Source organism: Engystomops pustulosus, chromosome 4, assembly GCF_040894005.1.
Source record: "Engystomops pustulosus chromosome 4, aEngPut4.maternal, whole genome shotgun sequence".
NCBI lineage: Eukaryota > Metazoa > Chordata > Amphibia > Anura > Leptodactylidae > Engystomops > Engystomops pustulosus.
Genome location: NC_092414.1, coordinates 44,170,977 through 44,188,726, shown reverse-complemented (window position 1 = coordinate 44,188,726; position 17,750 = coordinate 44,170,977). Strand labels below are relative to the sequence as shown.

The following is a 17,750-nucleotide window of genomic DNA, read 5'->3' as shown; positions in this document are numbered from 1 at the left end:
CACAAATCTACCTATAAAGGTAGATTGGGTGGTAGGTGGATCAATGGGACGTGAGGATAGCCCTTTTAAGGGCTAATCCTCACGTCCCTGCACTTTTTTAATAACTTTAATTTGGTATTTATTCAAATTTACTTATGCGGCTACCGGGGCGTGGAGTAGCCGCATATGAGATTACACGAGGCGGCTACTCCACGCCCCGGTAGCCATTTTACCCCTCCTACTCACCCATCTTCGGCGCGCAGCTCCGCGTAGCTGCGCGCCCTCGTCCGGCGATCCTGCCGTCTGCGCATGCGCAGAAGAGCAGGCCCGCGCCTGTTTCGGAGTTGTGACCGCGCAGGCGCGGGCCTGCTCTTCTGCGCATGCGCAGACGGCAGGATCGCCGGACGAGGGCGCGCAGCTACGCGGAGCTGCGCGCCGAAGATGGGTGAGTAGGAGGGGTAAAATGGCTACCGGGGCGTGGAGTAGCCGCCTCATGTAATCTCATATGCGGCTACTCCACGCCCCGGTAGCCGCATAAGTAAATTTGAATAAATACCAAATTAAAGTTATTAAAAAAGTGCAGGGACGTGAGGATTAGCCCTTAAAGGGCTATCCTCACGTCCCATTGACCCACCTACCACCCAATCTACCTTTATAGGTAGATTTGTGGTGGTAGGTGCCCTTTAAAAGACTAATTCTAACAGCCCCCCAACATGTTTCGCCTTGGTAACTGCCCTATGAAGCATATGGTCAGGTGCATACGCCTAAGACAGTAGGACCAGTCATGTAGAATTAGAGAAATTCAATATTACCTGCACAATGTGAAATCCACTACGGAGAATAATGTCCTCAATTTCTTCTGCTTTATGAAGAACATCTGGTTTGATAATCGCTAAGGTTCTTTCAAGATGAATCCTAGGAGCTACTCTGGACTGCTCCTTGTTGTTTATTTGATTTTCACTCATAGTTCTGCACTGGAAATATTATAAATGAGATTGTTTACTTTTAATAAATTGTAAAAAAAAAACAACTAGCATAATCACAAACACTTTCAAAGCAATAATGAGCAATAATAATAATAATAAATAATTAGAAAAATAATAAAGTATAAGAACTAAAATATCATCCTTAGCTTGATGTAGTCTGGTTCTCACAATTTTTTCTTTATTTTGATATCTTTTTAGGCACTAATATGCATTCCATGATTGCAAAAAAAGTAAATTTTCAATAATATAGTTAAATCTTTGTCAGGCTAGAGGTTGTGGATCCTCAGGACCACTGCGGACGATAGCACAAGCCACTACCTGGGACCGGAGTCTAAGTGGTACCCAGCGCGCCAATTAGCGGCGCGCTGGCCCTTTAAACTTACAGAAGTTGCCGCGCGCGCCCTAGATGTCGGGGACGCGCGCACACAGCCGGGAGGGACGGAGCAGCAGCAGCCGTAGCAGCAGCAGATGCGCCAGGAGCCGGGCCGCGTGAGTGGCGCTTGCGGCGCGCTGGCGGGGCACTAACGGCACGGGTGAGCCCGCGACCCGAGGCATGGGTTGCGGGACCACCCGTGACAATCTTGATGTTTCCATGGACTTCATTAATATTGGTCTAGTGTTATAAACATGTAATACAATCAATAAATATATAATATGAGCAAACCATAATTAATTATACAATACAGAGACAGAAAAAAATGCTGTGAGTAAAAGAGTGACTTTATATCGTATTATGAGTATTTATATTATTCTTTTCATTTTAGTAAAAATAAATAAGTGGTTACAGTGCAGTGACAACATTCCATTTTTGTCTACCAATCTTTACAATAATAGTGTCTTCACATATTTAATGAAAAACTAATATCCATGTTGCATTATCCTGATATATCATCTGAAGGATATCTTACCTGTAGAGGTCATCATTCTGATGCCACCTAGCCCAGGGCCACTGGGGGCTTGGGAAAAATTAAAGCTGATGCCCCAGCCCCGGAAATAGTATAATTAAAACCCAGTTTATAAAAAAAAATAAATGTGCAGAGTGATTAACCCCTTAAGGACACAGGGTATTTTCACTCATTTCTCGCTCTCCATCTTCAAAAATCCATAACTTTTTCATTTTTCCATGCACAGAGCTGTTTGAGGGCTTATATTGTGCATAACAAATTTTACTTTCCCATGATCTTATTTATTATTCCCTGCCATGTAGTGGGAAGCCGGAAAAAAAATTCAAATGTGGAAAAAAAAAACCTGCGTGTGCATCACGTTCTTGTGGGCTCAGTTTTTACGTCTTTCATTCTGCGCTCCAAATAACACCTCTACTTTATTCTTTGGTTCTGTGCGATCGTGGTGATACCACATTTATACAGCTTTTATTGTGTTTTAATACATTTTCAAAAATTTAAACAAATGTGTACTAAAAAGAAAAAAGAAATTTGCCATCTTCAGACACTAATAACTTTTTCATACTTTGGTGTACTTTGTGTCATACTTTGTGTGAGGTGTCATTTTTTGCTAATAACCGTTTTTATATTTTGATAGATTGGGCATTTTGGGACGCAGCAATACCTAATTTTTACTGCTTAGTATGTTTTATATCAGTTCTGGAGAAAGGGGGGTGATTTAAACTTTTAATATTTTATTATTTTTTTTAAATTTTTTAAACTTTTTTTTTTCACTATTTCTTAGACCCTCTAGGGTACATTAACTGTAGATGGTCAGATCGTTCCTACCATATACTGCAATACAACTGTATCACAGCATATGGCATTTCTGCACACTATACATTACAATGAGCCACTGAATATGCAGAAGCCATTCAGCCTCAGGTCAGACAAAGACCCGAGGCAACCATGGCAACTAAACGCCACCCATGGGCTGCCATGGAACAAAGATATGTTTTTTTTAACTGCAGCTACACTACAATCTCATCAATACTACATCTTAGCAAGACATGAAGGACATGGGAGGGTGGTGTATATGCTGGTATCCCACTTAAAAGTAACCCTGTTTAACCCCTTAAGGATGCAGCCTGTTTGTACGTTAAGGCTCGGTCCTTTTTTAACCCCTTAAGGACGCAGCCATTTTACAGCTTAAGGCTCAGCCCGATTTTTTGGATTCTGACTTGCTTCGCTTTATATGGTTATAACTTTTGAACACTGTTACTTATCAAAACGATTCTGAGATTGTTTTTTCCCCACATGTTGTACTTCATTTTAGTGGTAAATTTTGGCAGATAAGTTTTGCGTTTATTTACAAAAAAAAGAAAATGTGATGAATTTTTTGAAAAATTTGCCATTTTCGAAATTCTAAATCATCACGTTTTCAGGCAGATAGATTTACCAGCTAAATAAGTTGCTGAATAACATTTCCCATTTGTCTACTTTACATTTTCATAATTTCTGAAATGTCTGGATAATATATTTTGACGTCACGCGGCTTGCAAATAGAATATCGCTTTTCCGGATTTTCAGAATTGACTATTTTGGGGATAAATACAGTTTTGAATGAAATTTTACATATTTAGCATCAAAACCCCCTATATAACCAACCCATTTTCAAATCTGCACCCCTCAAGCTATCAGAAACAGCTTTTACGAAGATTGTTAACCCCTTGAGATCTTCATAGTAATTGAATCAAAATGGAGGTGAAATTTAGAATGGTCATATTGTTCCCTTATACGTTCATTTAGCACCAAAATTTACACATTTCCAAAATATAAAAAGAGAAAACCCACCATACAATTTGTTCTGCAATTTCTCCTGAGTACAAAGACCCCCCACATGTGGCCGTTACTTGTTTTATGGGGGCACAGCGAGGCGCAGAAGGGAAGGAGGGCGCTGCAGCTGCCAGGAATTTAGTTTCCTCATTGGCCCCTTTTGAAGGCTATAAAATTTTCGCTTTTCCGTTATTGGGGCCATGTGACGGCATTTTTTTTGCGGGATGAGATGCTTTTTCCATTGTTACCATTTTGGGGTTGGTATCACCTATTGTTGAAAATTTAGGAACTTTTTTTGAGGGCAGGAGTAGAAAAGCATCAATTCTGTACTGGATTTTTGACTTTTTTTTTTTTGGTGTTCACCGTATAGACTAATAGTCATGTTATCTTTATTCTATGGGTTGATACGATTACGGGGATACCAGACATGAATATATTTTCTTACGTTTTACTAAATTTGTCAAACAAAACCCTAATGTGGGGAAAAATCTATAATTTTTGTATTGCCATCTTCCAAGTGGCATAACTTTGTTACGTTTTTGGCTACGGAGCTGGTTGATGGCTTGTTTTTTGCGGGACATGTTGTACTTTGCACCAGTATCATGTCTGAGTACATATGGTTTTTTGGTCGCATTTTATATCATTTTTTGTGGGATTGAAAAGGTAAAAATCATAATTTTTGGAGGGTTTATAACAGTTTTTTTTTACGGCGTTTATCGTGGGGGTTCAATAATGATTTACTTTTATTCTACGGGTTGTTACGGACGCGGTGATACTATATATGTGGGGTTTGTGTTATGATTTAGACTTTTTTTTTGAGTTATATGTCTCTTTATATGTTTTGGGGGTTTGGGGCATTTTTAGTGATTTATGACTTTATTTTTTTATTGAATAACTTTTTTTTTTACTTTTTCACTTTTACACCATGGGACATGAAGAAGCAATCTTCTGATTGCTTCTTCATGATAATATTCTGCAATACTCATGTATTGCAGAGTATTATCAGTGTCAGCCTATACACTTGCATAGGCTGGCACTTTGCCAGTAAGATGACGTCACAGACGCCATCTTACTGGCAATTCTTGCTAGTAACTCTGGGGTCCAGATCGGACCCCAGAGTTACTATAGCAACGATCGGCGCCCCCCGAAAACGGTTCGGGGGGGCCGATCGTGGGGGAAAGACCCCCCAGATACTTGTTAGATGCCGCGGTCGCGCTGACCGCGGCATCTAACGGGTTAAGCACCCGCGATCGGAGACAACTCCGATCGCGGGTGTTACACTGGGGTGCCGGCTATTAGTTACAGCCGGCACCCCGTGTTTCCCGATGCCGGTTCGGCTCTGATCCAGAGCCGAGCCGGCATAGGAGCCGTGGCGGATATATCCGCCACTGAGCGCTAAGTCACTGCGCTCCGTGGCGGATATATCCGCCGCGGAGCGCGAAGGGGTTAAGAAATTTGACCAGTGTCTCTTCCTGTGGTAATAACTTTTTAACGCTTTAAGATATCCCTGTGATTTTGAGATTCTTTTCTCGTGAGACATTATAGTTTATGTTAGTAGTATCATTTCGGTGATCTGTTCCTTTGTTGGGGGTTAAAATTCACAAATTTAGGAAAAAATTTAAAAAAATGACAATTTTAAATGTTTCAAATGTTATATTTTTTAGACAAAAAGTCACACCACAATTTTTTTTTTTATTGGTAGAAACCTTTTGCCATTGGTCTTCTTTTTATTTCCATTATTTGTTTTTACGTTTCCATTTTTTTTTACGGATGTGAGAAGGTTTCAATTTGAAAGTGCTTTTGTACTACCGTGTTTCCCCGAAAGTAAGACAGTGGGGCAGATTTATCAAGCTGTCTGAAAGTCAGAATATTTCCAGTTGCCCATGGCAACCAATCACAGCTCAGCTTTCATTTCACCAGTGCTCATGAATATTTTAAAGGGGAGCTGTGATTGGTTGCCATGGGCAATTGGAAATATTCTGACTTTCAGACTGCTTGATAAATCTGCCCCAGTGTCTTACATTCTTTTTACCCCCAAAAGTCCCACTATGTCTTACTTTCGGGGTATGTCTTATATTGGAAAAAAAATGTAAATTTTTGTTTTAACCATAAAATTAACATTTATTAACAACCTGAACAGTATGGTAATCACCACCAAACAGTTTTATAAAAGCAAGTGCCAAGAATTATACAGTGTAATGGGTGGTTATACAGTGTAAGGGGGGGGGGGGCATTATACAGTGTGGGAGGTTATACAGTTTAAGGGTGGGCATTATACAGTGTGGGAGGTTATATAGTGTAAGGGGGGGCATTATACAGTGTGGGAGGTTATACAGTGTAGGGGGGCATTATACAATGTGGGAGGTTATACAGTGTAGGGGGGGCATTATATAATGTGGGAGGTTATACAGTGTAAGGGGGGCATTATACAGTGTGGGAGGTTATACAGTGTAAGGGGGGCATTATACAGTGTGGGAGGTTATACAGTGTAAGGGGGGCATTATACAGTGTGGGAGGTTATACAGTTTAAGGGGGGGCACTGTACAGTGTGGGAGGTTATATAGTGTAAGGGGGGGCATTATACAGTGTGGGAGGTTATACAGTGTAAGGGGGGCATTATACAGTGTGGGAGGTTATACAGTGTAGGGGGGCATTATACAATGTGGGAGGTTATACAGAGTAAGGGGGGCATTATACAGTGTGGGAGGTTATACAGTGTAGGGGGGGCATTATACAGTGTGGGAGGTTATACAGTGTAGGGGGGGCATTATACAGTGTGGGAGGATATACAGTGTAAGGGGGCATTATACAGTGTGGGAGGTTATACAGTGTAGGGGGGGCATTGTACAGTGTGGGAGGTTATACAGTGTAGGGGGGGCATTGTACAGTGTGGGAGGTTATACAGTGTAGGGGGGGCATTGTACAGTGTGGGAGGTTATACAGTGTAGGGGGGGCATTGTACAGTGTGGGAGGTTATACAGTGTAGGGGGGGCATTGTACAGTGTGGGAGGTTATACAGTGTAGGGGGGGCATTGTACAGTGTGGGAGGTTATACAGTGTAGGGGGGGCATTATACAGTGTGGGAGGTTATACAGTGTAGGGGGGCATTATACAGTGTGGGAGGTTATACAGTGTAGGGGGCGCATTATACAGTGTGGGAGGTTATACAGTGTAGGGGGGGGGGCATTGTACAGTGTGGGAGGTTATACAGTGTAGGGGGGGCATTGTACAGTGTTGGAGGTTATACAGTGTAGGGGGGGCATTGTACAGTGTGGGAGGTTATACAGTGTAGGGGGGGCATTGTACAGTGTGGGAGGTTATACAGTGTAGGGGGGGCATTGTACAGTGTGGGAGGTTATACAGTGTAGGGGGGGCATTGTACAGTGTGGGAGGTTATACAGTGTAGGGGGGGGGCATTATACAGTGTGGGAGGTTATACAGTGTAGGGGGGGGCATTATACAGTGTGGGAGGTTATACAGTGTAAGGGGGGCATTATACAGTGTGGGAGGTTATACAGTGTAGGGGGGCATTATACAATGTGGGAGGTTATACAGTGTAAGGGGGGCATTATACAGTGTGGGAGGTTATACAGTGTAGGGGGGGCATTATACAGTGTGGGAGGTTATACAGTGTGGGGGGGCATTATAGAGTGTGGGAGGTTATACAGTGTAGGGGGGGCATTATACAGTGTGGGAGGTTATACAGTGTAGGGGGGGCATTATACAGTGTGGGAGGTTATACAGTGTAGGGGGGCATTATACAGTGTGGGAGGTTACACAGTGTAAGGAGGGGGGGCATTATACAGTGTGGGAGGTTACACAGTGTAGGGGGGGGCATTATACAGTGTGGGAGGTTATACAGTGTAGGGGGGGCATTATACAGTGTGGGAGGTTATACAGTGTAGGGGGGGGCATTATACAATGTGGGAGGTTATACAGTGTAGGGGGGGGGGCATTATACAGTGTGGGAGGTTATACAGTGTAGGGGGGGCATTATACAGTGTGGGAGGTTATACAGTGTAAGGGGGGCATTAAACAGTGTGGGAGGTTATACAGTGTAGGGGGGGCATTATACAGTGTGGGAGGTTATACAGTGTAGGGGGGGCATTGTACAGTGTGGGAGGTTATACAGTGTAGGGGGGGCATTGTACAGTGTGGGAGGTTATACAGTGTAGGGGGGGGCATTATACAGTGTAGGGGGGGCATTATACAGTGTGGGAGGTTATACAGTGTAGGGGGGGCATTGTACAGTGTGGGAGGTTATACAGTGTAGGGGGGGGCATTGTACAGTGTGGGAGGTTATACAGTGTAGGGGGGGCATTATACAGTGTGGGAGGTTATACAGTGTAAGGGGGGCATTATACAGTGTGGGAGGTTATACAGTGTGGGGGGGGCATTATAGAGTGTGGGAGGTTATACAGTGTAGGGGGGGGCATTATACAGTGTGGGAGGTTATACAGTGTAGGGGGGGCATTATACAGTGTGGGAGGTTATACAGTGTAGGGGGGCATTATACAGTGTGGGAGGTTATACAGTGTAGGGGGGGCATTATACAGTGTGGGAGGTTATACAGTGTAAGGAGGGGGGGCATTATACAGTGTGGGAGGTTACACAGTGTAGGGGGGGGCATTATACAGTGTGGGAGGTTATACAGTGTAGGGGGGCATTATACAGTGTAGGGGGGGCATTATACAGTGTGGGAGGTTATACAGTGTAGGGGGGGCATTATACAGTGGGAGGTTATACAGTGTAGGGGGGGCATTATACTGTGTGGGAGGTTATACAGTGTAAGGGGGGCATTATACAGTGTGGGAGGTTATACAGTGTAGGGGGGGGCATTATACAGTGTGGGAGGTTATACAGTGTGGGGGGGGCATTATACAGTGTAAGGAGGGGAGGCATTATACAGTGCGGGAGGTTATACAGTGTAAGGAGGGGGGGCATTATAAAGTGTGGGAGGTTATACAGTGGGGGGGGGGCATTGTACAGTGCCAGGGGGGATGGGTGTTTTAACACAAACCATAGAACTGTGCAAGTAAACACACTGACACACTACATTCAGGGGCGCACCTGCCATGAGGCGAGTTGAGCATCTCGCCTCAGGCGGCACGCCTCCTGCTCGACGAGGGGGCGGCACCCTGCGTCTGGCAACATGCTCCCCACCGCCGGCGCCACCGTGCTTCCGCCTCCCGGCACAGAACTCCCGCGTTCCTTTTGGTGGGCGACTATCTGTGCTCCCGGCTCAACCCCCCTCTGCTCCTGTCTCCCGTCCGGCACCATGCTCCTGCTCCCGGCTCAACCCGTCCTCCGTGCATCATGCTCCGCGCCAGCAGCGTGCGCCCGCCCCCTCGCTCTCCGGCATCGAACTCCCGCCTGGCGTTTCAGTGCTCCGGCCGGCACCTTGTTCCCACTCCCCACATACCTTCGCTCCTGTCTTCCGGCAAAGGCTCCGGCTCCCAGCCCGACCACAACCCACCCCCGCTCCCGGCCCGACCACAACCCACCCCCGCTCTCGGCCCGACCACAACCCACCCCCGCTCCCAGCCCAACCACAACCCACCCCCGTTCCCAGATCAACCATAATCCACCCCCGCTCCCGGACCGTCCCGTCCCGCTCCCGGAACGTCCGGCCGCCGCCCCCAACAACGCGCTCCCTGGCCAGCCGCCTCCCCCCACCTCCCTACCGACGCATGAGAAGACCAAACTTACCAAGACCCTGAAAGGAAGGTAAGGTTATCTTATGTATGCATATTTGTGTGTGTATATATGTGTGTGTTTATATTTATGTGTGTATATGTATAAATGTATATGTATGTGTGTGTATGTGTGTGTGTGTATATATATATATATATATATATATATATATAGTATGTGTGTGTGTATAAACAGTATGTGTGTGTGTATATATAGTATGTGTGTATATTTGCTGTATGTACAGTGTGTGTATATGGTGTATCTACTGTTTGTATATGTGTACATATATGCTGTATATATATGCTGTATTTGTGATATTTATAAGAGCTTCTATTTTGTACTATATAGTGGTACACTGTATGCATTTTATACTACATGGCGGTACGCTGTATGCATTTTATACTACATGGCGGTACGCTGTATGCATTTTATACTACATGGTGATACGCTGTATGCATTTTATACTACATGGCGGTACGCTGTATGCATTTTATACTACATGGCGGTACGCTGTATGCATTTTATACTACATGGCAATCTGCTGTATGCATTTTATACTACATGGCTGTAAGCTGTATGTATTTATACTACATGGCGGTACTCTGTATGCATTTTATACTACATGGCTGTATGCTGTATGCATTTTATACTACATGGCTGTACGCTGTATGCATTTTATACTACATGGCGGTACTTTGTATGTATTTTATACTACATGGCGGTACTTTGTATGTATTTTATACTGCATTGCGGCACACTGTATGTATTTTAGACTACATGGTGGTACTCTGTATGCATTTTATACTACATGGCTGTATGCTATATGCATTTTATACTACATGGCGATATGCTGTATGCATTTTATACTACATGGCGGTATGCTGTATGTATTTTATACTACATGGCGGTACTCTGTATGCATTTTGTACTACATGGTGGTATGCTTTATCTATCTTATACTATATGGTGGCACGCTGTGTGCATTTTATACTACATGGTGGTGAGGTGTATGCATTTTGCATTGCTTTATTTTCACACCAAACCAATATGAAGGATCTGGTACTGACACTCCATGATATATTACATATATGTGCACGGGGAGGGGGGGGGGGGCGTCTCTCTATGTCTCGCCTCAGGCAGCAGACAGGCTTGGTACACCCCTGACTACATTCATACATTATACATGTAAATAAACATGCACACAATGTTCAACTATAGATCAGGCATCACACCTACATACACACTACACATAACATACATACTTTTCAGTGTCACTGACTGCAGGGCAAGTAGAGGCTGGTCCAGGCTGACATGTGCTCCCCTGCTCCCCCCCTCCTGTTCCGACTGATGTAGCAGAGTTTAGGAGCTACACAGGAGGGGGAGGAGCTGCTCCAGTAACACAGATGGCAGCAGCACACAGCAGGAAGCTTCTCCCTCTGCTCCATACTGCAGACTCCACACTGTGCAGCCCTGTCTCCTCATGTGATCGGAGCCTGCACGGAGTAGCTGAGCTCCGGTCACATAATCTTCTATCCGGCAGGAGCTACAGCAGTGACATAAAGAGGCTGCAGCACCCGGCTCCCGGCAGCTCTAACTATGTCTTACTTTCGGGGTACGTCTTACATTAGCCTACCTCACTAAAACACCCACTACGTCTTACTATCGGGGGTGTCTTACTATCGGGGAAACACGGTATATACCCCACAAGTTTTATGAATTTAACATCTCAACCTATTCAAATCAGCATTTAGGAAGTCTGTTAACCCTTTTATTATTTTTCCGGAAGCAAACAAAAATGGATTTGAAATTCTGAACAGAGTTGCGTTTTTGGAAGGCCAATTTGGCTACAAATGTTTTGTGGTGCAACAGTGTAATTGAAGAGCCCCTGAAGTAACAGTACAATAGAAAACCCCCAAAGATGTCACCATTTTGGAAACTAGACCCCTCAAAGAATGTATCTGAGGTTGTGGTGAGCATTTTAACTCCCAACATGTTGGCCAAAATCAAATGTAAAGTAAATAGTGCAGTGTAAAAAAAAGCATTTGTATCTAAAAAAAATTCATTTTAGTGCCTAATATACTGTGCCCAACCCATGCCACTTTAGACAAACACCCCAAAAATCATTCTGCGGGTTGTCCTGAGTATGGCAATACAAATGTGCCAAATTTAGCTCTTGGAGCACCCTTTTCATTTGACTGGTGCTGGGGTGCCCCTGAGGTACCAGTGCAAGTAGTGAGTAGTGAGTACCCGAGGAGTGATCCCATTTTTGGAGAGGGCACACCTCAAAGAATTGATATAGGGTTGTATGAGCATTTTAACCCCTGAGATTATAACCACTGAGAATAATTGATTATTACGGGTATGGTAATACCCATTGTGTGGCAATAGGCTACAGGCTGGGGCACGGCAGGGCTGAGAAGTGACAAGCAATATTTAGCTTTTGGAGCACCTTTTTCACTAGAATGTTATTGGGGTGCCCCTGAGGTACCAGTGCAATAGAAACCCCTGAGTAGTGACCCCGTTTTTGGAAAGGGCACACCTCATAGAATTGATCTAGGGTTGTATGAGCATTTTAACCCCTGAGATGCTGGCCCAAATGTAATACAAATTGAATGGGTCAGTGTAAAAATTGCATTGTTTTCTCAAATGTGCCATTGTTGTGACAAATGAAATCAGCCCAACTCATGCCACTGTGGATAAACACCCCAAAAATCTTTCTGCGGGTTATTACGGGTATGGTAATACCCATTGTGTGGCAATAGACTACAGGCTGGGGGCACGACAGGGCTGAGAAGTGACAAGCAACATTTAGCTTTTGGAGCACCCTTTTCACTAGAATGTTATTGGGGTGCCCCTGAGGTACCAGTGCAATAGAAACCCCCGAGTAGTGACCCTGTTTTTGGAAAGGGCACACCTCATAGAATTGATCTAGGGTTGTATGAGCATTTTAACCCCTGAGATGCTGGCCCAAATGTAATACAAAGTGAATGGGTCAGTGTAAAAATTGCATTGTTTTCTCAAATGTGCCATTGTTGTGACAAATGAAATCAGCCCAACTCATGCTTCTGTGGAAAAATGCCCCAAAAATCTTTCTACGGGTTATTACAGGTATGGAAATACCCCATGTGTGGCAATAGGCTACAAGGTGGAGACACAGCTGAGCTCGGAATAGAATGGTATTTGGAGCACAGACATTTACATTTTTTTTTTACATCATAAAACAATTGTAGATGCCCTTAGGGACCAGTACAGTAGAACCCCCTAAAAACTGACCCTATTTAGAAACTACACCCCTCCATGAATAAATCTAGGGGTGTAGTGAGCATTTTAACCCCACAGGTGGACCCCAAGGATGATGCATAATGGATAGAGCATAGTACAAAATATCTATTATGTCATCTTGCGCCCAGCTCCTGCCACGGGAGACAAACACCCCAAAGATCATGATGCAGATTCTCCCGTGTACGGCAATACCCCATATGTGGAAATAATCTACAGGCTGGGCACACCGCAGTGCTCAGCAGGTAAGGTGCGGCATGCAGCATGATATATAAGCTGTGTGAGCTATGGGCATCAGGGTACAATTATACATCCAGGGACGTGTGGTAAATCCTAAAACACTCCTTCATACATAACCCTGGTTTGTCGGGGCATGTGTCACACTGGTAGATGGATTCCCTCCTTATGCCCCTTTTGGAGCAAACCCTGCACCTTTTTTGATTCCTTCCCTTGCGGGCTATTGGGGGAACTTCTCCTGGAAAGTGCTGCCCTGGTATAATCCGTGATGTGGCCTCGCTTCCAGATGTACTATTACTCCCCCCTTCTTGACTACCACCTCTTGAAATTCCAGGAAAGTTCCCCTCTGGCCTGCACAGCGGTGCAGCACATAAGCATTATACAATGCCATCTGCATGATGTGCACGGCCAGCTTCTTGTACCACACCCTTGACTTTGTATGGCTGAAGCACCTGCTCAGACAAATCCACCCCTCCCATGTACTCATTGTATTTCAATCATTTTATTAGGTTTTTAAAGATTACATCAAATAAACACATAAAGATAACGAACAAAACAGCTATATATAAAGTAATACATCAACGGTAGGTGTCCGCACGAGAATGCCAGGAAAGGCTTTAATGATGCATGTTGTAGACATGGTATTGTCCTCATCAGCTCTCAGTCCGGGTGGAAGCAATAGTGTGGAGTCACAGGTTGTAGCCTAGTGAATGAGGGTGACCATATCTATGTATCCATCAGGATGGAACTCATATGAATGAGAGCTTATCACCCATAGTAACTGCGGGATATGGAAGGGAGGTAGCAACCACTGCCTCAGACTCTGTGTTCCACTATTCCAATGCCGTCATCGCTACAGTTGTTGGAGTATCTGAGGTAGAGGCCTCCCGACGATATAAGGAAGATTCTGTGGAACTTAGACACCTATTAACAAATTGTCAGGACATGGGGAGGACATTTTACAAGAAATACAGGAATAAGACTAGGGACATACGAAGGAAGGGGACGGTTAGTGGAGGGAGCATCGCGCAGCTAAGAAGATATGGTCTAAGTGTTAGCGCCTAAGAGGTCTCTGAATCTCTGGGATTCCCGAAAAACCACCCAAGGCTGCCACAATTGTATATGCTTCTCTGTGGTGCCGAGAGTGTCCGCCATCAACTCCTCCATACGAAAAATGGCCATGAGCTCCTGAGCCCACTCAGAGATAGACGGTGGAGTGTTAGTGCGCCACTTACGAGGGATGGTTGTGCGAGCCGCAATGAGAAAAAACCTCAGTAGAGAACCCTTCTGTTTCTTTATGGTGCCCGGCAGAATGGACAGTAATGCCACCTCAGGGGTTTTGGGGGCGAGTATGCCAGTCACAGAAGATGCTACCTCAAACACCTGGTTCCAGAAATGGGTGATTTTAGGGCATGTCCACCAAATGTGCAACATGTCACCCCTCTCACTCTCGCATCTCCAACATGTGTCCTGAATCGAGGGGTAGATTGAATGCAGTAGGGTTGGGACCCTGTACCACCTGGAAAGGATTTTATAGTTTCTCTCTTGTGCAGTGCATGCTATAGAAAGTTTGTGTGTGAACAGAAACGCCCTGTCCCAGTCCCTAGGGGACAATGAGACGTTCAAATCCTTAGCCCATTTGTCGAGGAAGGGCGGTGGCGAACTATCTGACTCTTTTATGAGGAGGCCGTAGATTTGCGAGATGCAATGTTCCGGAGGGGGGTTCGTGCGAAACAGAGTCTCAAATGGGTTTAGTGGTGCGTTGAAGGCAGCGGCGGACCCCGGTCCCTTAAGGAATACTCCCAGTTGAGTCATTTCCAGCCATGAGAGATTAGAGGAGGTGGCCAAGTCCAATAGCTCCGTTTGTGATGGAATTGGTGCTTCCCCAAGAATATCATGCATGCGTATATCTTCATGGCTGGAACGGCCCAAAAATTTGGTTCTAGAAAAGGCTGGTTGGAAGTCCGGTTTGTAGAACAATGGCGTGAGGGGACTGAATGGTCGGGACAAAACTTTCCGTTGGATAAGTGACCTCCACATCTTTAGAGTCTGGGCTAGAAATAGAGTTTGGGGTTCAATTTCAATCTGTTGGGAAGATATCCAAGGCAGAACACGGATGGGAACCGGGGAACTATATTGTTCTAGTCTTACCCACTGCTTAGTGTGTAGGTGGTAGTGCCAATCTATCAACCGAACCAGGACTGAGGCCTGATGATACGTTCTGAAATCCGGTAGGCCTACCCCCCCTGCTGATTTTGGTTTGATCAGGGTTCGCCAGCCTATACGCGGGCGAGATGTCCCCCAAATGAACCGCAATATGGCAGAGCGCAACGATCTAAAGAAGGAGGATGGTGGAATTATGGGAGCTCCCTGGAAGATGTAGAGGAAACGGGGCAAGATGTCCATTTTGATTACGTTGATTCGGCCGAACCAAGACAATTGTTTCCTATTGTATGAGGTCAGGTCTGTCAGAGTACGCTCTAGTAGGGGCAAGTAGTTAATGGCATATATCTTTGAGAGATCTGTGGGGACTTGGATTCCCAGGTACGTAATGGATGTGGGGCGCCAACGGAATGGGAAATGATCTTTCACCACTTGGATATCATCTGCTGGGAGAGATATATTTAAAGCCTCGGATTTGCTGAAGTTAATTTTAAAATTACTCAGCCGGCTGTATGTCTCCAGCTCACTGAGCAAAGATGGTAGCGAGATCCTTGGTTGGGAGATGTATAACAGCAGATCATCTGCAAACAGCGCTGTTTTATAGTGACGTTGCCCAACTTGGATGCCCTGTATTGCAGAATTGTTTCTAATGGCATTAGCCAAATGCTCCATTACTATTACGTAAAGGAGGGGGGAGAGAGGGCAACCTTGGCGCGTGCCGTTACTGATCTGAATTGGAGCCGAGTAAAAGCCATTTGCTCTGACCCTAGCCTTAGGATTCCTATAGAGGGCCAGGATTCTCCCCAAGAACTTGGGACCCAAGCCCAAGTGAGAAAGTGCCCCAGACAGAAAGCCCCAGTGCACCCTGTCAAAGGCTTTCTCTGCATCAATTGACAGGAGGCAGGCAGGAATTGATCTTTTCTTGGCCTGTGCCATCAGGAGAAATGTTTTATTTAAATTATCTCTGGCCTCTCTACCCCTGACAAATCCCACCTGGTCAGTGTTGATTACTTTCGGTAAGTGGGGGGCTAGTCTATCCGCCAGAATCCTGGAGTACAGCTTCAGGTCCACGTTTAAGAGAGAAATAGGCCTATAACTGGCCGTTGAGAGAGGGTCTTTACCTGGTTTCAGAAGGACACTGATGTTGGCCTCCAAAGACTGTGGATGGAAGGCGATGTCAGGAGAGACGGCGTTGAAAAACTTTGTTAAGAATGGAGTAAGATCCTCTTTGAACATCTTATAGAAGGCCGGAGAGAAACCGTCAGGTCCGGGGCATTTACCAGAGGGTGTATTTTTAATGGCCGAGAGAATTTCATCAGCACTAAAATCTGACTCCAAAGCTCCGATTGCCTCCTCCTCAATAGGGGGCAAAGCAGTGTCCTTTATATATGTCTCTATTTCCTCTAGCGAGGAGGCTGGGTCTTGATCAGCTAACTGTCCTTTTATATTATATAGCCGGGAGTAGTATTCGCCAAATGCCGCGCTAATATCTACTGGGTTGTGTTTAATCTCGCCCCCTGCTGTTTTGATGCGGGGGATATGTGTGAGTCCGGATCTAGTGTGTATGAACCGCGCAAGCGAGCGTCCGCACTTATTAGAATGTTCGTATAAATGGCTTTTAAACTGCATTCTCTGTGCCAAGGACTTCCTGTCTAGTAGAGCCCTAATCTCGTCTCTAGTGAGTATCAGATCTGCTAAGACCTCAGGGCTCTGATCCGACTTATGTCTGGATTCCAGTTGGTGTAATTGTTGCAATAATGAGGTGAGTTTGGCGGAGTTCTCCCTCTTTAATCTGACTCCGTGGTCTGTAATGCGGCTCCTAAGTTCGCATTTAAGTGCTTCCCACTTCATTGGGAGGACTTCGGGACGAAGCTCCTGGGAGAGCACGCATGATTCGATGGTGTTTTTTATATCTTGTACACATAGCGCATCTTTTAGCAAGTGATCATTCAGGCGCCAGGACCAAGGTCTCTTGGCAATTGTGGGGATGGTGACCGACAGATAGATTGGCGCATGATCCGACAGAACAATATTGCCTATGGAGGCCGCTGGCTCCCACGAGAGGGCCCGGTGTTGGATAAGAAAGAAGTCTATGCGGCTGTACGAATCATGCGCTGGGGAATAATAGGTATAATCCTTATCTTTAGGGTGGAGAATCCGCCAAATGTCAACCAATTGAAGATTATGCATATCTTTTTTGAGAGAACCCAACTGTCGTAGAGGGATGTGACTCTTTCCCGAAGAGGTATCTAATTGGACATCTAGAGGGAAGTTAAAGTCTCCTCCAAGCACTAGTACCCCCTCCGAGAACATTGCTAACTCATGTAGTATCCTCCTACCGACTGTGACAGGGGCGCGATTAGGCAGGTATAGGTTTGCAAATGTAAAAATTTGATCAAAGATTTGCAGTTTGATAAATGCGTATCTGCCTGCTTCATCTAGACGCTCGTCCAGGACAACATGTGGGAGGGTACGATGGATCGTAATTGACACGCCCCTAGAGCGTGAGTCGGGATTGGAGCTGTGGAACCAGGTGTTAAAGTATCGGTCTCTGATCTCTGGGAAGTGTCCTGTTTTGAAATGTGTCTCTTGCAGGAATAGGACCCTGACGCCCTGTCTATGCATGCCATAGAGAATCTGGGATCGTTTCTGTGGGACATTTAGCCCCCGAGCATTCAGCGACCCAAGTTTCACC

At 45.2% G+C, this 17,750-nt stretch overlaps 1 protein-coding gene across 9 annotated transcripts in view; it reads right to left on the bottom strand.

Annotated features, from left to right (window-relative positions):
- The window catches only part of NME5 (NME/NM23 family member 5), a 309,787-nt gene that overhangs the window by 190,562 nt on the left and 101,475 nt on the right, over positions 1–17,750 (bottom strand). For 8 of the 9 annotated variants that reach the window (XR_011854826.1, XM_072145806.1, XM_072145805.1 and 5 more), the window contains one exon: positions 792–953. Coding sequence is in view for 8 of the 9 variants with exons in the window: in XM_072145803.1 (XP_072001904.1) it covers positions 792–953 (162 nt within the window). In the remaining variant the exon portion in view is untranslated. The remainder of the gene's footprint in view (positions 1–791; positions 954–17,750) is intronic. The other variant, XM_072145810.1, reaches the window with a different exon arrangement.